Here is a 23,251-nt window from a genome sequence, read left to right as displayed (position 1 = left end):
CGAAATATCCACGAGACCAGGGCCACAATTCAGAACACCACATTTGGAAGAGACTGCAAGTGTATCACCATCATCGGCAGTCCCTCGGAATCGAGGAAGACTTGCTTCCACTCTTAGCATGAGTTCTTAGGTGGCTGTACAGTCCAATATGAGAACCACAGTCTCTGTCACAGGTAGGACAGATAGTCGTTGAAGCCTTCCGCTGCCTGCGCTTGATTTCTGCATGCTCTTGGCAACGATACTCGAGGAGCTCAGCGCCCTCCCGGATGCACTTCCTCCACTTAGGGCAGTCTTTGGTCAGGGATTCCCAGGTCAGTGGGGATGTCGCACTTTATCAGGAAGGCTTTGAGGGTGTCCTTGTAATGTTTCCTCTGCCCACCTTTGGCTCGTTTGCCATGGATGAGTTCCGAGTAGAGCACTTGCTTTGGGAGTTTCGTGTCTGGCATGCGAACTATGCGGCCTGCCCTGGGGAGCTGATCAAGTGTGGTCAGTGCTTCAATGCTGGGGATGTTGGCCTGGGCGAGGACGCTAATGTTGGTGCGTCTGTCCTCCCAGGGGATTTGTAGGATCCTGCAGAGACATCGTTGATGGTATTTCTCCAGTGACTTGAGGTGTGTACTGTACATGGTCCAGGTCTCTGAGGTCGGGTAGTGCCCTGTTGACCATGAGCTTGGTGACAGTTTTGAGGGCCTGGTCTTCAAATGCTCTTTTCCTCAGGCGGCCGAAGGCTGCACTGGAGGCGGTGTTGGATCTCGTTGTCAATGCCTGCTCTTGTTGATAAGAGGCTCCCGAGATAAGGGAAGTGGTCTACGTTGTCCAGGGCCGCGCCGTGGATCTTGATGTCTGGGGAGTAGTGCTATGCGGCAAGGACAGGCTGATGGAGGACCTTTGTCTTTCTGATGTTTCTCGTAACACCAATTTTTAAAAAAAGGAGGGAGAGAGAAAACAGGGAATTATAGACCGGTTAGCCTGACATCGGTGGTGGCGAAAATGTTGGAATCAATTATTAAAGATGAAATAGCAGTGGATTTGGAAAGCAGTGACAGGATCGGTCCAAATCAGCATGGATTTATGAAAGGGAAATCACGCTTGACAAATCTTCTAGAATTTTTTGAGGGTGTAACTAGCAGAGTGGACAAGGGAGAACCAGTGGATGTGGTGTATTTAGACTTTCAAAAGGCTTTTGACAAGGTCCCACACAAGAGATTAGTGTGCAAAATTAAAGCACATCGTATTGGGGGTAATGTATTGACGTGGATAGAGAACTGGTTGGCAGACAGGAAGCAAAGAGTCGGAATAAACGGGTCCTTTTCACAATGGCAGGCAGTGACCAGTGGGGTGCCGCAGGGTTCAGTGCTGCAATCCCAGCTATTCACAATATACATCAATGATTTAGATGAAGGAATTGAATGTAATATCTCCAAGTTTGCAGATGACACTAAGCTGGGTGGCGGTGTGAGCTGTGAGGAGGATGTTAAGAGGTTGCAGGGTGACTTGGACAGATGAGGTGATGGGCAAATGCAATATAATATTGATAAATGTGAGGTTATCCACTTTGGTGGCAAAAACAGGAAGACAGATTATCTGAATGGTGACAGATTAGCAAAAGGGGAGGTGCAACGGGACCTGGGTGTCATGGAGCGGGTGCAGGACATTCTGAAAAGGGAGGGTGAACAGCCAGTTGTTGTGGTGCATATAGGTACCAACAATATAGGTAAAAAAACGGGATGAGGTCCTACGAGACGAATTTAGGGAGTTAGGAACTAAATTAAGAAGTAGGTCCACAAAAATAGTAATCTCAGGATTGCTACCAGTGCCACGTGCTAGTCAGAGTAGGAATTGCAGGATAGCTCAGATGAATATGTGGCTTGAGGAGTGGTGCAAGAGGGAGGGATTCAAATTCCTGGGACATTGGAACCGGTTCTGGGGGAGGTGGGACCAGTACAAACCGGACAGTCTGTACCTGGGCAGGACTGGAACCAATATCCTCGGGGGAGTGCTAGTGCTGTTGGGCAGGAGTTAAACTAACATGGCAGGGGGATGGGAACCTATGCAGGGAGACAGAGGGAAATAAAATGGAGGCAGAAGCAAAAGGTACAAACGAGAATAGTAAAAGTGGAGGACAGAAAAACCCAAGGCAAAAAACAAAAAGGGCCACATTACAGCAAAATTCTAAGGGGGCAAAGTGTGTTAAAAAGACAAGCCTTAAGGCTCTATGCCTCAATGCGAGGATTATTCGGAATAAGGTGGACGAATTAACTGCGCAGATAGCAGTTAACGGGTATGATGTAATTGGCAGCATAGAGACATGGCTCCAGGTGACCAAGGTTGGGAACTCAACATCCAGGAGTATTCAACATTTAGGAAGGATAGACAGAGAGGAAAAGGAGGCAGGGTGGCGTTGCTGGTTAAAGAGGAAATTAATGCAATAGTAAGGAGGGACATTACCTGGATGATGTGGAATCGGTATGGGTGGAGCTGCGGAATACCAAAGGGCAGAAAAAGCTAGTGGGAGTTGTGTACAGACCACCAAACAGTAGTCGACAGGTTGGGGACAGCATCAAAGAAGAAATAAGGGATGTGTGCAATAAAGGTACAGCAGTTAGCATGGGCGACTTTAATCTACATATTGATTGGGCTAACCAAACTGATAGCAATGCGGTGGAGGAGGATTTCCTGGAGTGTATTAGGGATGGTTTTCTAGACCAATATGTCGAAGAACCAACTAGAGAGCTGGCCATCCTAGGCTGGGTGATACGTAATGAGAAAGGACTAATTAGCAATCTTGTTGTGCGAGGTCCCTTGGGAAAGAATGACTATAATATGGTAGAATTCTTTATTAAGATGGAGAGTGACACAGTTAATTCGGAAACTAGGGTCCTCAACTTAAGGAAAGGTAACTTCGACGGTATGAGGGGTAAATTGGCTAGAATAGACTGGCAAAGGATACTTAAAGGGTTGACAGTGGATAAGCAATGGCAAACATTTAAAAGATTGACGTGGATGAACTTCAGCAATTATACATCCCTGTCTGGAGTAAAAATAAAATGGGGAAGGTGGCTCAACCGTGGCTAACAAGGGAAATTAAGGATAGTGTTAAATCCAAGGAAGAGGCATATAAATTGGCTAGAAAAAGTAATAAACCTGAGGACTGAGAGAAATTTAGAATTCAACAGAGGAGGACTAAGGGTTTAATTAAGAGGGGGAAAATAGAGTACGAGAGGAAGCTTGCAGGGAACATAAAAACTGACTGCAAAAGCTTCTATAAATATGTGAAGAGAAAAAGATTAATGAAGACAAACGTAGGTCCCTTGCAGTTGGATTCAAGTGAATTTATAATGGGGAACAAAGAAATGGCAGATCAATTGAACAAATACTTTGGTTCTGTCTTCACGAAGGAAGACACAAATAACCTTCCGAATGTACTAGGGGACAGTGGGTCTAGTGAACAGGAGGAACTGAAGGATATCCTTATTAGGCGGGAAATTGTGGTCAAGTAATTGGAGGGCTTGAAGGCCGATAAATCCCCAGGGCCCGATAGTCTGTATCCCAGAGTACTTAAGGAAGTGGCCCTAGAAATAGTGGATGCATTGGTGATCATTTTCCAACAGTCTATCGACTCTGGATCAGTTCCTATGGACTGGAGGGTAGCTAATATAATACCACTTTTTAAAAGAGGGAGAGAGAAAACAGGTAATTATAGACCAGTGAAGCCTGACATCAGTAGTGGGGAAAATGTTGGAATCAATTATTAAAGATGAAATAGCAGCGCATTTGGAAAGCAGTGACAGGATTGATCCAAGTCAGCATGGATTTATGAAAGGGAAATCATGCTTGATGAATCTTCTGGAATTTTTTTAAGGATGTAACTAGCAGAGTGGACAAGGGAGAACCAGTGGATGTGGTGTATTTCGACTTTCAAAAGGCTTCTGACAAGGTCCCGCACAAGAGATCGGTGTGCAAAATCAAAGCACATGGTATTGGGGGTAATGTATTGACGTGGAGAGAGAACTGGTTGGCAGACAGGAAGCAGAGAATCGGGATAAACGGGCCCTTTTCAGAATGGCAGGCAGTGACTAGTGGAGTGCCGCAGGGCTCAGTACTGGGACCCCAGCACTTTACAATATATATTAACTATTTAGATGAAGGAATTGAGTGTACTGTCTCCAAGTTTGCAGATGACACTAAACTGGGTGGCGGTGTGAGCTGTGTGCAGGACGCCAAGAGGCTGCAAAGTGATTGGACAGGTTAGGTGAGTGGGCAAATGCATGGCAGATGCAGTATAATGTGGATAAATGTGAGGTTATCCATTTTGGGGGCAAAAACACAAAGGCAGAATATTATCTGAATGGCGGCAGATTAGGAAAAGGGGAGGTGCAGCGAGACCTGGGTGTCATGGTACATCAGTCATTGAAAGTTGGCATGCACGTACAGCAGGCGGTGAAGGAGGCAAATGGCATGTTGGCCTTCATAGCAAGGGGATTTGAGTATAGGAGCAGGGAGGTCTTACTGCAGTTGTACAGGGCCTTGGTGAGGCCTCACCTGGAATATTGTGTTCAGTTTTGGTCTCCTAATCTGAGGAAGGAAGTTCTTGCCATTGAGAGAGTACAGCGAAGGTTCACCAGATTGATTCCCGGGATGGCAAGACTGACATATGAGGAGAGACTGGATCAACTGAGCCTGTATTTACTGGCGTTTGGAAGAATGAGAGGGGATCTCATTGAAACATATAAAATTCTGACGGGATTGGACAGGTTAGATGCAGGAAGAATGTTCCCATTGCTGGGGAGTTCCAAAACGAGGGGTCACAGTCTCAGAATAAGGGGTATGCCATTTAGGACCGAGATGAGTCTTCACTCAGAGTCGTTAACCTGTGGAATTCTCTACCGCAGAAAGTTGTTGATGCCAGTTTCTTAGATATATTCAAAAGGGAGTTAGATATGGCCCTTATGGCCAAAGGGATCAAGGAGTATGGAGAGAAAGCACGCAAGGGGTACTGAGGTTGAATGATCAGCCATGATCTTATTGAATGGTGGTGCAAGCTCGAGGGGCCGAATGGCCTGCTCCTGCACCTAAATTCTATGTTTCTATGTCAGGCCCATGCTTTCATTACGCTCTGTAAATACGTTGACTGTGTCCTGAAGTTCAGCCTGTGTGTGCACAGACGCAGACGTCGTCTGCGTACTGTAGCTCGACGACAGAGGTTGGAGTGGTCTTGGACTTGGCCTGGAGACGGCGAAGGTTGAACAGGTTCCCACTGGTTCTGTAGTTTCGTTCCACTCCAGCGGGGAGCTCGTCAACTGCAAGGTGGAGCATGGCAACGAGTAAGACTGAAGAGGTTTGGGGCGATGACGCAGCCCTGCTTCACCCCGGTCCGGACATGGATTGGGTCTGTGATGGATCCGTTGGGAAGGATCACGGCCTCAGTGTTGTCGTGGAGCAGGCAGAAGATAGTGACGTACTTTTGGGGGCATCCGGAATGGAGGACGATGCTCCATCGGCCCTCGCAGTTGAGTGTCAAAGGCTTTTGTAAGGTCGAAGGCGGCCATGTCGAAGGGCTGCGCTGTTACCTGCATTTTTCCAACAGCTCTCGCGCTGCAAAAATCATGGCTCCCGGAGGGACCGAAATCCCCACTGCAACTCTGGGAGAAGACTGTTGACGAGGAATCTGGCGACGACTTTCCCAGTGGCTGATAGCAGGGAGATTCCTCTGTAGTTGCCACAGTCAGACTTGTCCCTTTCTTTTAAGATGGTCACGATCACTGCATCACTCAGATCTTCCGGCATGCTCTCCTCCATCCAGATGAGAGAGATGAGGTTGTGTATTTGCGCTCGCAGTGCCTCTCTGCCATACTTCAGTGCCTCAGCAGTGATTCCATCCGTTTCCGTAGCCTTGTTTTTTTTTTGGCTGTGTTGTGGCTTTTTCTACCTCGTGCAGTGTTGGGGCCTCACTGAGGTGGTGGCGGGTAGCATGCTGCGGAATGGAGTCGAGAACACTCGAGTCAAAGGCAGTCTCGATTGAGGAGATCTTCGAAGTGCTCCTTCCAGTGGGCCCTGACTACCTGTGTCCTTGATGAATGTTTCTCCGTTCTTGGCCAGCAGTGGGGTGGGGCCTTGGGTTTTTGGACTGTAGGTGGCTTTAACTGCGGTGAAGAATCCTCGCACATCATGGTTGTCAGCCAGCTGCTGTATCTCCTGTGCTTTCTCCATCCACCACCTGTTCTTTAGGTCACAGGTTTTTTGTTGGGCCTTTGCCTTTAGCCGTCTGTAATTTTGCTTTGCTGCTCCAGAGTTGGGTTGCTGTTTAAGGCTCAGAAGTGCCCTGCGCTTGCAATCTATTAGCTCTTGAATCTCCTGATCATTCTCATCAAACCAGTCCTGGTGTTTCCTGGTTGAGTGACCGAGCGTCTCTTTGCAGACACTGGTTATGGAGGCTTGGAGGGCAGACCAAGCGCTGTAGGCATTCTGCGTCTCGGGGTTATCGAGGCACGCCAGGTTAGCTGTAAGGTGCTGACTAAAGGGCTCTCTTAGCTGAGTCCTTAAATGCCCCGGCATTGACTTTTATACGACACTGCAAGTGGAAACAAAATGCTGGATGTTGAGGATACAAACCAATGAGTACATTAGGGAAGCTTGTGAAGTTGAGTGTTCACAAAACAGAATATGTTGATGAAGTTGTTAAACTTAAAAACTTTTCTTTGGAGCTCTAATTTTGGATAGCTTTCTGTGGGAACATAATATGTATTTATAAGAACCATTCACGCATTGACGGCAAAGGTAAGGGCTGTTCAGAAAGGTCCAGTGGCCAAACAGCGTGGGCAGGGAGCAGTGGCAGCTGACAATAGGATAAAGAAACAAGTATCTTCTTTTCGGGAAGGCGAACAACAGGGCAGGAATCCCACAGCATGGCTTTCTCAGAAGTGCTGGGATGGCTCCAGGCAGACAGGAAGCTGGGTGGGCTATGCAGAGCACAGCAGGAGTTCAAATGGCGAGAAACAATGGGGGTTGACACCATGAGACAGAGTCGGAAGCAGGACTAGAAGCAAAATCTTTTTTGGGAAGTGAAGAAGTAGTTGGAGTCTCATGAAAATACATTATGGGGGCAAAATTGTCTCCTTTTATAGCCCAGTTAGTGCCTCCGGGGGGGCGCCAATTGGGTGCAATGGCATTTTCGCCCGGGGCAAAGGGGCGCTACCACCTCCCAGGAAATTGCCCCGGAGGTGCGCTGTCACGGCAGCACCGCAAGGTGCGGGCGGAAGTCCGCTGCCGGGGTGCCGGGGTGCCTCTTAAAGGGTAGGCTTCTAGCGCCACGGGCCACCATCTTTATTTGTCGCCCGACTCCTGGGTCAGCCCGACAAAGGCGGCCCTCACGTCAACTGCGCCGCTATTGTGCAACCCGGCACTCAGTTTTGGGAGCGGGGAGAGGGGCATTGTAGCATGTCAGCGCTGGCCTGCTTAGCACCGTGCTACCATCCTAGGAGCACCCCTCAAAGGAACCGGAGTGCTGGAGACAGCGCTCCCCTTCCATTGAGGAGCATACGGCCCAATTCCGCGTCGGGGGGCAGGTGCTCCGGGTCAGGCACAGGAAGTCCCGGTCCCAGAAGGTTACCATCCCCAATTGAGGCGAAGGGCAACTTCTAGCCCTATATCTTTAAAACAATTATAGATATTTGGGGGCTAAGAATGCTGAGAGACGGATGGACAAAAAAAAACAGCCTTTTTTTAAATTCATGAGATGTGGATGTTCATGAGCTGGCATGGCTTTCATTTAATGCTCATCCTTAGTTGCTTTGAGATGATGGTGGGCCTTGACTGGCTTGTTCGGCCACTTCAGAGCAATTAAGAGCCAACTACATTGGTGTGGGATTGGAGTCACATATTGACCAGACTGGGTAAGGATGGTAGATTTCCATCCAATTACCAACCAGGTAATTTAACTGCTACACCACCATACCCTGAAAGCGGGCAAAACTTTTAAAATAGTTTTAAAATCAAAATTAATATAAAAGTAAAAAATAAAAATACACATTGATAGAACCTCAAGTTTAAAACCTTACCTGCCTTAAGGTGGCATCCAAGCCAAGAGAAACAGTTCAGAGATTTTGTTCACAGAATCACCAGTAGCCAAGTTATAAATGTAAACCCAGAAATTTATAATGGAAAATGTTGGCACAAAAATATGACAACATGACAACAGAAAGTCAGGTTTTGTGACAGGAAATGCACACAGATTTTAATAAGATACATAAATTGCCTCAATATACCCTCAGGAAATCCAAAAAGCTTCACATCCAATTTGTCACTTTTGAAGCACAGTCACTGTTATATTGGCAGACAGAGCAGCTAATTTGTGCAGAGCAAAAGTCCAAATATAACAAATAAGATGAATGACAATCAATTTTTTGTGTGGTGTTGGTTGAGCTCTCTGTTCTATTTGAGCTGTGGGATCTTTTACCCAAGTAGGAAGATCTGGCCCCTGTATAACATCCCATTCAGAAGATATCCAACAATGCACTATTGAATACAGCACTGAAATATCAGAGTAGATTATGTGGTCAAGTCCTGGAGTAGGGCATGAACCCACAAGCTTCTGACTTGGATGCAAGAGTGCGAATAAGCCAAGCTGACAAAATAAAGAAATTTAAATTATTGCTCAGTACTCATGAAGAATCTGCAATAGCTAGAAGTAGATCATCAATTATTTTAAAACAGTTGGCTTTAGACATACAGCATTCCCTCCCGAACATTATTTTGTAATCTCATCACTCACTTACTAAAAACAGGCAGCAATTCTGTATCCCTGGATACAGATAGAGACACACAGCATTTATAAGAATTCAATTTCCAAATAGAACTAAGAATTTGATTAGATGACATTATTTGTCAAGTCCAGGAACAAATTGATAACATTTTTAAGTTGTTAAGGTAACTCTAACAGTACATATTTACAGGTGGGCAGTCAGATTGTTTTCATTTGTGTGCTACACTTTTTCAACATGACCCCAAGCAGCTGATAAAAAGGACAACACATGGACAATTCCCACCATAACCATTTTGCATGTGCTCCATTTTTAAAAGGATCTCCCTCAGACGTTACACCTAAAATTTGGCTGGAAACAATTTTGGTACCATGGTGCAGCTTCAATGAAGTCACTGCATGCAAAAATTTAAAAAATAGTCTGCTGCCCTGCTCATGCACTCCTCACTGTCAAATTAAAACTAGAATTACTTGAACTATAATAATTATTCGGTTTAGTGAGCTGTGCACTTGGTAATGCAATTTTCTTTCTTCTTACACACTATACACTTTATACAGAGGAAATCTCAAAGCAAACATTGCCTACATAATGTAGATAAGATTGAAACAAGAATCATCTGAAACATTTTTCAAATTCAATAAACAAAATAAATGTTGACCAGGAGGCAAGTGTCCAGTTCATGACAAGCACAGCAACATTGAAATGACAGATAGGCTTTTATTCAAAAGTGACCTACAATAGTGCTTTAGGCTATGAAACAATAATATCTGGGTTACCAATTGCTGAAACAGGTTATCACATTACCCTTTCAACTTTGAGACCTGGGTTCAAATCCACCCGAGATTAATGGGATACCAACACCAAAATGCCTACTTTGTGATTTTAGCAGAAGAGGACAACTGTGGATCAGTCACCATTCTTTGGTTTCGATCTCAGATTCCACAGAAGAACTGCCAAAAAAATGAAAATATCCAAGAGGAGATGCACTTCGTTATATGCCGTAGTAATGAGAGGAAGACATCATACATCATATGATCACGATGCTCAAAACACATTAAAAGACCATTGCTCCCATGGGTTTATCATTGTGATGTGTCAAATATGCATATAAACAAAGATATATAGAAATATGGACTATTTCTTAATTCGGATTACTGAAAAGCAAAACAAACTGTAATTCCATTTTACATAGAAACACAGAAAATAGGTGCAGGAGTATGCCATTCGGCCCTTCGAGCCTGCACCGCCATTCAATAAGATCATGGCTGATCATTCCCTCAGTACCCCTTTCCTGCTTTCTCTCCATACCCCTTGATCCCCTTAGCCGTAAGGGCCATATCTAACTCCCTCTTGAATATATGAACTGGCATTAACAACTCTCTGCGGCAGGAAATTCCATACATTAACAACTCTGACTGAAGAAGTTTCTCCTCGTCTCAGCCTAAATGGCCTACCCCTTATCCTCAGACTATGTCCCCTGGTTCTGGACTTCCCCAACATCGGGAACATTCTTCCCGCATCTAACCTGTCCAGTCCCGTCAGAATCTTATACGTTTCTATGAGATCGCCTCTCATCCTTCTAAACTCCAGTGAATAAAAGCCTAGTTGATCCAGTCTCTCCTCATATGTCAGTCCCGCCTTCCCAGGAATCAGTCTGGTGAACCTTCGCTGCACTCCCTCAATAGCAAGAACGTCCTTCCTCAGATTAGATCATCAAAACTGAACACACTATTCCAGGTGAGGCCTCACCAAGGCCCTGTACAACTGAAGTAAGACCTCCCTGCTCCTATACTCAAATCCCCTAGCTATGAAGGCTAACATACCATTTGCCTTCTTCACCGCCTACTGTACCTGCATGCCCACTTTCAGTGACTGATGAACCATGACACCCAGGCCTCGTAGCACCTCCTTTTCCTAATCTGCCGCCATCCAGATAATATTCTGCCTTTGTATTTTTGCCCCCAAAATGGATAACCTCACATTTATCCACATTATACTGCATCTGCCATGCATTTGCCCACTCACCTAACCTGTCCAAGTCACCCTGCAGCCTCTTAGCGTCCTCCTCACAGCTCACACCGCCACCCAGTTTAGTGTCATCCGCAAACTTGGAGATATTACATTCAATTCCTTCATCTAAATCTGATGTATATTGTAAAGAGCTGGGGTCCCAGCATTTGAGCCCTGCGGCACTCCACTAGTCTGCCTGCCAGTCTGAAAAGGACCCGTTTATCCCGACTCTCTGCTTCCTGTCTGCCAACCAGTTCTTGTCAAAGAAATGCTACCGGGCCCTAAAAGGGTTAATTGACATTGAAGACCTGTACCGTAATTTAAAATATTGCTGTACTAAACCCTTAATCTGCTAAGGCTTGGAGCTGGGACCAGGTGCTGTGGCCTCGATTTTTACGGAGAGGCAGGGAAGGAACAGACTGAGGGGCCTTAGCGTCCGAGAAAGCCGGAAATGTGGGTAACACGGAGATCCAGCCAAATTTAACGACAGGACCTCATTTGAACTTTGATTCCCGTTTCCCAACTGGCAGCCAGCCAGATTGAAAGGCTGTCTGCCTGTCAGGCGGACGGCCTACACTGGAAGGGAAAGAAGGGAAGGAGAGATCAACCGGGATTGGGGCGGGGGCGGGGGCAGGAGGGGGGGGGGGGGGGGCAGTGATTTGAAGCGATCGCTGGTCAGGGAGATAGCAGTGGGGCTTAGGATCGCAGGTCAGAAAGCAGACTCACTTGAGGGGCTGAGAGGAAACACTCCCACTCCACAAGCTGTGCTAGAAAGTCACTTAACTGCTGGATCCAGCCGTTCACACTTACTTCAGCTGCTGGGATTCCCAAGCCCTGGAAAATCCAGCCAGCAGCCATTAAATCTACAAATTTGATCAAATTGAGGCATGTGGTCTCATTAGCATATTTAAACAACTGACCCGCCTCTTGAAAGCAGCTTAGTTGACCATCCATCCCATCCCAACTCCGTTAAAATCAAAAATGGGCGAATTCGAGGCGGGTTTCATAATAGAGACAACTCTCGATTATCCGTACACGAATCCAACTTTTTAACGGGATTTAAAATTCAGTTGCTAACAAGTGAAAAGACAGCTCCAAATAATTTGGAAAAATTGCATTCCAAACACTGTGCTCATTTGTATGTGCTCATTCTCTCTCTCTCTCACACCATAAAAATCACCCTCCTCTGCCCTTTGCAGGTGTGTGTGTGTGCACGCTGCTGCAGCTGCTGTCTCTCGCGGCCGCCGCTGACGTTGGGAACCGGGGCAGTGCCGGCACCGGGTTCCAGGCACAGAACCTGTACATGCATGCTGGTAATGTCCATCTTCTGTTACTGTTTGTAGCTGATTATATTGATTCATTAAAGTTTTAACTTTAAAATATAGACTCACCGAAACGGAAAAATCGTTTACCCGGAATAGCCCAATCCCCGAGGGACCCGGATAATCGAGAGTTCCCTGTATTGAAATTTTAACACCTACCATCGTGGTGGATTGAAATTCCTCTCAGCAAGTTTTATCTTAATCGGTTACATGGACCAATATGTATTTTGAGCAGTGCGGATCAATCTTGCCTTTTCCTTCTAAAGGGATCACCCTGCCAACTCAGGGACATTGGTGAGGATCATGAAAGGTAGCTTTCATAAATTTCCACCGTAAATTCCCAGATTTTGTTTTAAACTCGATAGGTCAGTTGGTTCTTTGAGCTGAAAATCAGGTCGCAAAATGCGTGTACATTGTATTCGTGACATCCTCACATATGCACTGTATGCTGCATGTGCTATGCATGACTTGAGCATGACATATACATGAAACTATGAATGTGATGCACCCACATCTCTCGAGCTGATTTTCACTTCCAAATTCAGATTATTATTGAGGACTGTTCAGGGTTTCGGTTACATGTGAATATGTACAAAAAATATAATAGATAACAATTTTTCAAGAAACTGACATTTGATTACAGATGAAAATATATATTTTAACATCCTTTGCACTAATATACTCAAGCCAAACAATCTGCATGTATATAGTGAATTTAATGTAGTAAAACATCCTATGGTGATTCAAAGGTGTAATCAGACACAAATGGGCATTGAGACGAAGGACATATTAGGAGGGGTGAAAAAGGTGGATTTTAAGGAGGGTTTTAAAGGAAGAATGGGGAGGTGGAAATGCAGAGAGGTTCCGGATGGGAACTCCAGAATGTGGAGCTTAAGTGGTTGAAGGCAGGGCCACCAACAATGGGATTGAGGGGGATGCACAAGAGGCTGGAGCTCAGGGTAGAGAGGGTTGTAAAGGTAGTGTGGGTGAGGCCATGAACGGATTTAAACATGGGGACCAGGAACCAATATAGGTCAACAAAGACAGAGGTGATGGTTGGGCGGGACCTGGTGCGGGACAGGATATAGCCAGCTGAAGTTAATGGAGGATGGGAGGCCGGTCAGTACAACATGAAATAGTTAACTTTGGAGGTAGGAAAGGTGGGAGTGTTTCAATAGTAGATGGATATTGGGGCAGCAGCAGGCGTTGTTACGGAGTTCAAAACTATCTTTGCGATATACTAGATATGGGATTGGAAGTGCAGCTCGGTGTGAAATAGGATGCCAAGATGGCAAACAATTTGGATCTGCCTGAGATAGTGGTCAGGGAGAGAGTTTATAAAAATATGGAGTTTATGACAGGAGTCAAAGAATTTCCTAACAACCTGACAGCACCCGATTGCTGCCCAAAAGACTGCTAAGATTCCCAAGATTATCGCCGGTGAAAACTTCATATCAAAAAAGAAAAAAATCTACCCAGTGGAAAAAATGGGCATTGCACCCCGATTTTCAGTGGAAAAAGTGAATTTTGCGTCGATTGGGCGGTTCTTAAAGAAAATGGGTGATAATTAATAAATTTATTAAAAATTTACCCCGAGGCTGCGGGTTGGGCCGAGGAGAAGAAAAACACAAAATATTTTTTCAAAAAACATTAAAAAAAAAAAATCATAAACACACTTGTCAATCTTATCCATCCCACAGGGCTTCAACTTCCACCCGCGGAGCAGAAAAGCTGATCCTCTGTGGGGTTGTGGGAATTGTAAACATTTCAGAAGCGCTGCCAGCTTTCTCAGCAGAAACCCAATGAATTGGCATGAGCCTCCTGCAGTCAATAACACTGCTCTCCTCCTTCAGCCTGGACCTGCAGCGTTTTGAATTCCTGAGCCAGGTTCAAGTTGAAGGAGAGCAGTTGGGAGTCAGACACACATATCAATCGAGTGCAGAGAAAACCAGCAGCATGATCTGTGATTTTTTTTTAAATGATCACAATCAGATCAGCTGTTGTGCCAGCAGTTCTTTCCAGAGGTGAGCACTTTTATATTAACAGAACTCAACTCACCTATCTGTGAGTCTCTTGTGGGACTGAGAGCAGGAAAGCAGACAGCCTACCTTGCAGCAATTGACATATGCTCCCAAGGCTGAGCATGAGGGTGCCAACACATTGACTTTCCCTGCACTGGCGACCAACAACCAGAGCCTCTTAGATTCCATCCCCAGCACATGTCTGTGTCTCTGGTATCCCTCCCTCCCATATCCTCAGTTATGTGGCCAAGGATGCTGACTCTAATCTGCCCACTCATCTGAGACTTGGTGTGGCTACCTCTTCCCATCCACAGGTGCAGAAATAAACAAGAGGTAAGAAAAGAAGAAGAAAGGGAATGAGAAAATAGAATAAAAAGAGTAGATGTACAGAAATGAAGAGAGAAAGACACACATACATATGTGAAGGGAGAGAGAGGGAACCATGTGGTGCGAGAGAGAAAGAAATACTGAATTGGTAGAGGTGGTCACATACAGAAGTGAAGAATAAGAGAGAGAATGAAGTGAAACATGAATGGGCATGAGGGTGAAGTGGAGAAGAGAGACTAAAGTAGAGAAAGCAGGATTAAGAGACTAACGTAAAAAAAGTGAAGGGAAAGCTATTAATGGAGGAGACTGTAAAAAGTGGAGAGAGAGGGGAGAAATATACTGAAGTGAATGGTCAGAGGGATTAGAGAGAGAGATTACAACCTGATGTAGGAAGAGAGTGTGAAATGCAGACAAGTGAGGAAGCAAAACAGAATGTGATTGAGGTGAAGGTGTGGGAGAGAAAGAGAGAAAGACTGACAAATGAAGCAAAAGAGAAGGAAATTGACAAGTGAAGGGGAATAGAGATTGAATTGGAGGAGAGAGGACAGATAATGAAGTGAAGGAGGGAAGAAAAAAATGAAGCCAAGTGGGGGAAGAATGAGTGAGAGATAAGCAGAGGAAGTATAAATAGGTCTGAGTGAGCAGTGTATGATTAAATTGCATTAAGTTGGGCAGAATCATGACGACATGCTATGTATTTGAATTTCCTGGAATTCTTTGCATCTTACATCTAAGTCCAGTCTTCCATGTAACATTCTACTGTAAAACCACAGAAGTTCTTTTGGCACTATAGTTATGTAAAAAGCACTTTTGCTAAATTCATCTTTGTGGTGTCCAGATCATATAGACACACAACTTATGAGTATTCTTAGAATCTTCTGCTAGGTTTCCTTATCACACACACGCCTTCAAGGAAGACGTTATATATTTGACTCTTAATATTGTATAAGCTAAAACAGTATCAATGTCACAAATTTTAGGTCTGCCCCAGATATTTCCTCGGACTCAGCATCACTGGACTCTCACGTTCCTTATGATCGAGTATGCACCTCATTTTTTTAGTTTTGGCTTTTGATTTGTATCTAGCTTATCAATAATCTAGATTTCGGGTTCCTGTCCTTAGTGTATGCTCCCAATATTTCTTTCGGCTCTCCCCAGCAGCATGGTATTGCTGGAGGTATTTGGGATTATGTTGTTTTATAGTAACAAGGGTGTTATCAGTGAAGTGTGATGGGCAAAGTAGTACAGGAAATAAGTGCGAGAATTACATTTTATACCCAAGTCTTGTAGTATACATTTTAGAAATTTTCATTGACCTTTAATAGCCTGACCTCATTGAATTTAAGAATAGCTAAATTATTTCAATAACTGGTCACCCGACTCGAACTCTATGCTCACAAGAGGAGGGATCCTTCATTGTCAGCTGCTTGTAAATATTTCACCAAAGATAGGTTTGCACACAACACCAAAAAAATTCTTACCATGTTTTGCTCATTCTTGTATTGCACCCGGAGTGTGTCCATGGATCTGATCATTGCTTGCATTGCAGTAAATATGTTCTGAAATACGAGCTTTGTGAAATTTTTCCTGTCTTCATCAGAATAGCCATCTCCATGGATGATTCTCATCTGCTTAATGAACGTGCTCTTGCCACTTTCACCAGTACCTAAATTCAAACAAAGAACATAGTATTATGTCATAGGGCCAACAAGCCTATCCCCTTTTGACTGATCTCAAACCCACAGCACAAAACGGTCTGCAACAATTTCCACTTTCACTCAAGAGCTATACTATACGTGATGAATGCTTAGTACTAACAATATGTTCCAAAAGTGGACAGAAACATTTTGTTCTCTGGCAATAATACCTTTCATGTAGTTAAGCACATAATTTTCCAGGACATACGCAATAAACAATGTTGTTCAACGATGGTCCTTAAAGAAGCACCTTAAAAAAGGTCTTGAGCAACGTTCCTGGGTTTGTGTGCTAACCTTGCAGACTGTAACCATCTGAACCACAAAGGGATTATTACTGGTATTTAGTCCCATAAAAATTCATTTTTGAAGTACATATGCTGTGTGGTGGGACTCAAGCTCACCACCGTATGTCTGATAAACACTATCTGTAGTCTGCCACCAGGAAACCATGAGGTACTACACGTCATTACATTTAACAAGTTACAATGGAGATAAAATGTACATAATTTGAATTTTAACTTATTGTTCAAAACACTATTCGCAGTCAAATTACATAGTGGGCACTACCAGCTGCTATTAGAGAGAGGCAACATGCATATGCAAACAAGAAATCGGTGTGGCAGGGGGCGGGCAAGTGCGGGGAGGTTCAGGAGGGTTGGATGGAGGGGGAGGGAGGGTTGGATGGAGGGGGAGGGAGGGTTGGATGGAGGGGGAGGGAGGGTTGGATGGAGGGGGAGGGAGGGTTGGATGGAGGGGGAGGGAGGGTTGGATGGAGGGGGAGGGAGGGTTGGATGGAGGGGGAGGGAGGGTTGGATGGAGGGGGAGGGAAGGTTGGATGGAGGGGGAGGGAGGGTTGGATGGAGGGGGAGGGAGGGTTGGATGGAGGGGGAGGGAGGGTTGGATGGAGGGGGAGGGAGGGTTGGATGGAGGGGGAGGGAGGGTTGGATGGAGGGGGAGGGAGGGAGGGTTGGATGGAGGGGGAGGGAGGGAGGGTTGGATGGAGGGGGAGGGAGGGAGGGTTGGATGGAGGGGGAGGGAGGGTTGGATGGAGGGGGAGGAAGGGTTGGATGGAGGGGGAGGAAGGGTTGGATGGAGGGGGAGGGAGAGGATGAGAGAGAGTGGAAGGAGAAGGGGAGGGAGGACATCAGCGTTGATTCTATAGTCAAAGATGATGATAACAGTCTAAACATGTACTGTTGCAATAAAGATACTAATTTGACCGCAAATGTTTTGCGGGCCTCTGCTAGTTTCAATGACAGGATGAGCATCCAAAATCAGGTATTCCAAAATGTTCCGGAATTCAGGCCGATCCGTGGCGGGGCCATCCGGAATCCAGAAAATGTTCCAAAATCTGGATCCACCGCTGCCCCTCCCACTCGGCCGCCAGACTCCTGCGCCGCCGGACTCCCCCACTCAGCTGCCGCCCGGACCCCTCCCCTTCTCCCCCATTTGGCCGCCGCCCTCATCCTCCCCCACCCCCTCGGTACCTCGGCCCAGGCATTCTGGATTCGGGACGTCGGGAAAACTACCCAATTTCCGAGAAATATCCAAACCTCGGCCTGAGCGTTTCCTGATTCGGGACGTCAGAAAGACTTTCCGAAATGCAGAACGGTCTCGGTCCCAAGGTTTCCGGATTTTGGACGCTCTGTCTGTACTGTTCAATGTTTGGCCCGTTAACATTTTTTTTTTTGCTTTTCCCAATTTTACATATCGTGTAGCATCCATCAACAGAAAACAGAGAATATGAATAAATGGGTCGTTTTCAGGTTGGCAGGCTGTAACTAGTAGGGTGTCGCAATGATCAGTGCTTGGGCCTTAGCTATTTACAACCTGTATCAATGATTCGGATGAGGGGACCGAATGCACTGTATCCAAGTTTTCCTACGATACAAAGCTAGGTTGTGAGGATGCAAAGAGGCTGCAAGGGGATATAGACAGTTTAAGTGAGTGGGCAAGATCGTGGCAGATGGAATATAATGTGGAGAAGTGTGAAGTTATTCACTTTGATGGGAAAATTGCAAAAGCAGAATATTTTTTAAATAAATAGAGAAATGTTGGGTTTCAGAGGGACCTGGGTGTCCTTGTACACAAATCATACAGGTATAGCAAGTAATTAGGAAGGTAAAACATGTTAGCCTTTATTACAAAAGGAATGGAGCACGAGTAAATAAGTCTCACTGCAAATAGGGCTAGACTTTCCACTATGATCGCTATTGCCCCAAAATGTGCAATATTTCCGGCCTTAGTGTTTTTTTTTATTTTTCAGAATCGCTGGAATATCGCCCATTTTAAAGACTGCTGGTTTCGGCTTTTTATTTTGGGTGATAGTCTTAGCGATTTGAAATGGGCCTTAGCGATGTATTCAGTCATGCAAGGCTTGCGTCCATACCAACATTCTGCGCATGCAAAGAAGTTTTCCTGCGAGTTGGGAGTTCAGGGGTCATCTGCGCATGCTCAGAACAGTCAAAGAGAGGGAGAAAGAGGAGCAGTGATCAGAGTTGGAGAGCTGAAATTTGAGTATTGAGTTGCATAGTTGTAATTGGAGTGTTTATTCTTAAGTCTTGGAGCTATGTCATCTGATAGAAGTGTCCACGAGGAGGAGATGTCAGGAAGAAGGAGGGCTAAGGTGTTTTCGGACGAAGCTAATGAGGTCTAAAGTCGGTGGGGACAGTTAACCCGGGGTGGGCGCAGTGGCGTAACTAAAGGATGCGAGCCCCAATGCAAACATAAATTTTTTTTAAAAAACAGAACGACAGGGAAAAGTTCAGCCAGCCAGGGAAGATCCAGCGCAGCCGCCCCTCGAGTGAGGGTGTCCGGGGGGGTCAAAGAGAGAGTTTGGGGTCTGGGGGAGCCCGGTGTGAGGGGGAGCCAGGACCGGTGTGAGGAAGGGTTTACAGGGTGGGGGGTTACCGCGGGGTCTAGGAATGGAGCTGAGCCGGGTGCGGACGGCGGGACGATGAAGCTCCAGGCTCAGGCTCTGTACGATTTCCAGAGCAGGAATGTGGGCGAGATCGTGGTGCAGGGGGACGAGGTGCTGACTGTGTATAGCGAGCATGACATCGAGGGCTGGCTGGAGGGGGGCTAACAGCCACGGCCAGAGGGGCCTCTTCCCGGCCTCGTACGTGCAGATCCTGCAGGCCGGGAGCTGGGGAGACGCTGCACCCGGTGTCAGTGCCGCCAAGGCCCCGCCTCCCGCTAGGTTAACGTGCCGACCGGAGGCTATGACAGCCCGTCGCCGCCTCAGCCCCCCATCGGCTTCCCCCTGCCGGCCTGCCCCTCCGCAAGCACCTTCTGTCCCCCGCCTCTCGCCCAAACGGGCGGCAGCCTCGAGAGGCTGGTCCTGGCGGGACTGCAGCACCAGGCTTTGGGCAGCAGCGACGACAACGACTGGGATGATAACCTGACGGTGGCGGACGAGCCGCTGTCCGGGGGCGGCGGGAGCGGGGGAGGCGGTGGCGGGTTCTCGGATTTCGACGGGACGGGCCGTTATCGAGTGAACACGGGAGCGAAGTTCCCCGTCACCTCGGTGCCTCACATCCCCGAGAAGCAAGCCACCGGCCGCTTCGAGGAGGACTTCATCTCCAAGCGGAAGAACGAGCTGACCCTGTGGATGAACCACATGACGAGCCCACTGCAACGCCTTCCAGCACTTCCTCACCTGCAACGAGAAGGCTTGGAAGCAGAGCAAGAGGAAAGCAGAGAAGGACGACATGGTGGGGGGCAACTTCTTCCCAACGCTTAGCATCCCGCAGAGCCCCCTCGAGCTGCAGGAGGTGAACAGCAGGGTCGACAGGTTCAAAACTTTCACCAAGAAGATGGACGAGAGCGTTTTCCAGCTGAGCCACGCCACCGAGTTTGCGAGGATGCAGGTGGTGGGCCCCCCCTTCAGGCGAGGGCCCCAATGCCAGTGCATTGACTGCATTGGCGTAGTTACGCCACTGGTTGGGCGTGGAAAACCTCCCCCCCGCAGCTATCAGCAAATATGGGGCGATGTTGCAACGATTGTATCCTCAGTGGCCCACGATAGGCGTGAGGCAGACCAGTGCCGGAAGAGGTGGAACAGCCTGGTTGCTTCGGCAAGAGCAAGTACAAAATTATTACATTTTAAATCTTAATGATCCACTGAATGAATTAGAATGTAAATCTGCCGGATTGTAATTAAGCTGGGTAATCTTGGGTAGCTTCCCTGCTAAGATTTGGACTGGGGTCGGAACCTGCGACCTTTAAGTCCAATTTTGTTCCGATGCCTTACATTTAATCAACAGTATTAATTATTATTTAAAGGATTGACTGGAAACAGACAGACGCTGCAGGTGGCCATCACCACAGGTGCAGAACACGACACTGAGGAGGAGGAAGATGAGCAGCTGTCATCTGTTGTACCTGCGGCCACGTCTTCATCGACAGATGAAGTAGTGGGCTCAAGCGGCTTGCAGCAGGCCACCCCAAGGTATCCAATGCCCACACCGACCCCACGGAGGTTTAGTCGGCGAGGTAGGCATGCGCTGCAACAGGCAGATCCAAAGGATGACAAGGTGAGCATTGACATAGGTTGAGAGCTCCTCTCGGCGCTTGGTGGGTTGACTGGAAACATTGCCACAATGTCCGCACGAACAACGGAGGGCATAGATCGGATAGTTGTGGCAATGGGGCGAATGACCAACGCTGTCCATGCCTTAGCAGCTTGCGATAGTTTCGGGAAACGACACTGCACCCCCAAGGTGCCGTCCCATCAAGCACCACAACAGATGCGAGACAGGACAAAGAACTTCCTTCTGACTCGGAAGACGTTTCTTCGGAAACGTCTTCTCCTCCAGTCACTGAGGAGATTCTGCCAACGTCACCTGCCCCCCACCCCACAGCAGCAGGCCTGGAGATCCCCTGCAAGACGTCTTAGTCCCATTACTCGGAGAGTTACTGAGAAACGGGGGGTTAATACAAGTGGGGTGTCAAGATGCAAGAGGGAATCGGGCCGCAGGTAGGGAAGGAGGTGCCGTATATGGTAATTATTGTTAAAAATAAATTTTTGTTGAATGTTCACTGTTTGGGATAGTGGGAGGGTGTTATATTATTGTTATGTTACAAATGTTGTTGAAAGTGGGGGGGTGGGGTGTTATATATGTTAGTTCAAAAAATGTTCACATTCGTCTTATTTTTTTATTTAACTTTACAATTGTCCTGAAATATCTTCTAATAATGGAAGGTAAAACAGCAATACAATGGGTGGAAACAATGGCCATTGCCAGGCCAGGCTGAAACGTAATGCAACTGTAACTGTCACCAATGTAAGTTCACGCAAAGTGTTCATTTATGACGCAAGAGTTTTGCAGCCGTGTAACTACCACGGGGCTTTTCCAGTGTTGCGGGGGAGGGGGGTGGCATGGGTTCATCGCCAGATTGATTGTCCTCCCAGAGGTCCTCATCCTCCTTTATCTCCTGAGGTGGACCAGCGGTCTCATCTGGCAATTGTTGTCCTCCCCTCAAAGCTAGGTTATGCAAAATGCAGCACACCACAATGAACTCAACAATCTGCTCAGGGTAGTATTGTAGGTTGCCTCCCGAGTGGCCCTAGCTTCTGAAGCGCTGCTTAAGCACTCCAATTATCTTTTCGACGATATTGCATGTAGCGATATGGCTTTCATTGTAGTGCTTCTTGGCTTCTGTCTGGCGCTGACGCAGAGGGGTCATGAGCCAGCTGGCAAGGCCATATCCTTTATCCCCCGTGCAGCAGAGCTAGTCTCCAGTCGTCTTGGTTAATCCTTGCCACTGGACCAAGGCCTGGCTCTGTCAAACCCGTGTGGTGGCTGGTGTGCAACGGCCACCACACGTTAAAAAAATCCACGCACAGGCATCATCCAACCTTCAAGATTTCGTTCGGGAACTGGAATTTTAGGTCCTTCAGTGAAACACCCGTGAACTTTTGAGGTGGAAGCAAGTCATCCTCGATTTGAAGGGCTGCCTATGATGATGATCATCATCATTTAACCCCCAGCACCCAACCGTGACCTTGTGGCTGACTCTAAAACAAGTCAGACACAGTGCTCTCACGCAAGATGTGTGCATCATGAATGCGCCCTGGAAAATGTGCATTTACTGCCATGATTATTTGCTTGCGGTCGACCACGAGTTGCACATTCAGGGAGTGGAATCACTTTCGGTTCTGAGACACCGCTGCATCCTGTAAAGGTGCTCGCAGGGCGATGTGCGTACACAGTCTATTGCTCCCTGCACCTTGGGGAAGTTTGTTATTCGCGAGAAACCCAAAGCCCTCTCAGTCTGTGCCTCCTTGGTCATGGGAAGCTTATAAAGTCTATCCTGCGAGAGTAAAGGGGTTCAGTTAACTGTCGAATTCTGCAATCTGTGGCGTGCTGAGAGACACTGCAAATGTCACCGGCTGAGGTCTGAAAGGAACTCAATGTGTAGAAGGAAAGTGCCGCAGTAACCTTAACCTCAATGGGCAGTGTGGCCCTGATGGTGCTGGTAGGCTGTAGATCTCCCTTAATTAGCTGGCATATCTCACTGATGACCTCCTTTCGGAAGCGCAGCCTCCTAACACACAGGTTATCGGACAAGTTCAGGTATAATCGCTTATCATTGTAAATGCCTTGGATGCAACGTCTCCTCCTCCGCAGCAGTCTGCCATCTCTTTGGGCACATAATGCTCTTCAATATACCTTCTCCCATATCTATTCTGCAGCATGTGATTAGTGATCAATACTGGTTGAGAAATTACAGACCCCATTCCTATAAATGCCCTTAATTTGTCCTCAACAAATACAAACATGATTAGATGATTGCCAAGAATCAAAAAGGTCCTTAAAATCACTCCAGTTGATTCTCCTCAAGCATTTCAAGCAGCCTTTTACTACAGATCCTCCCAGTTAGAAAATGGCGTCCGTAGTGCCGAGTAGTGCTGAGTTACGGTCAGGTGATTGCAGCTTTCCTTCCGCGTCTTTTTCGGACAGTGATCATTTGGGCAAATTGTGGGCGAAATGCCAAAAGTAGCGGTCAGCGATAATCTGGGCCATAATCGGGCGCAAGTTTCCATTTTCAGCACTATTCTCAGCCTTGCACGATGACGTCATATATGTATTTTTTAAATAGGCCGGGCGATG

At 46.7% G+C, this 23,251-nt stretch overlaps 1 protein-coding gene across 2 annotated transcripts in view; it reads right to left on the bottom strand.

The window, feature by feature from the left end:
* Positions 1 to 23,251, bottom strand: part of LOC139265556 (guanine nucleotide-binding protein subunit alpha-14) — a 256,228-nt gene that overhangs the window by 108,504 nt on the left and 124,473 nt on the right. For both annotated transcript variants that reach the window (XM_070882642.1, XM_070882633.1), the window contains exon 2: positions 15,921 to 16,105. In XM_070882642.1, coding sequence (XP_070738743.1) covers positions 15,921 to 16,067 — 147 coding nt within the window. In that variant the 5' untranslated portion in view covers positions 16,068 to 16,105. The remainder of the gene's footprint in view (positions 1 to 15,920; positions 16,106 to 23,251) is intronic.

The sequence above is a fragment of the Pristiophorus japonicus genome, chromosome 1 (genome assembly GCF_044704955.1).
Source record: "Pristiophorus japonicus isolate sPriJap1 chromosome 1, sPriJap1.hap1, whole genome shotgun sequence".
Taxonomy (NCBI): Eukaryota; Metazoa; Chordata; class Chondrichthyes; family Pristiophoridae; genus Pristiophorus; species Pristiophorus japonicus.
The sequence above is the reverse complement of the archived record's forward strand: the minus strand, read 5'-3'. Positions and strand labels throughout refer to the sequence as shown.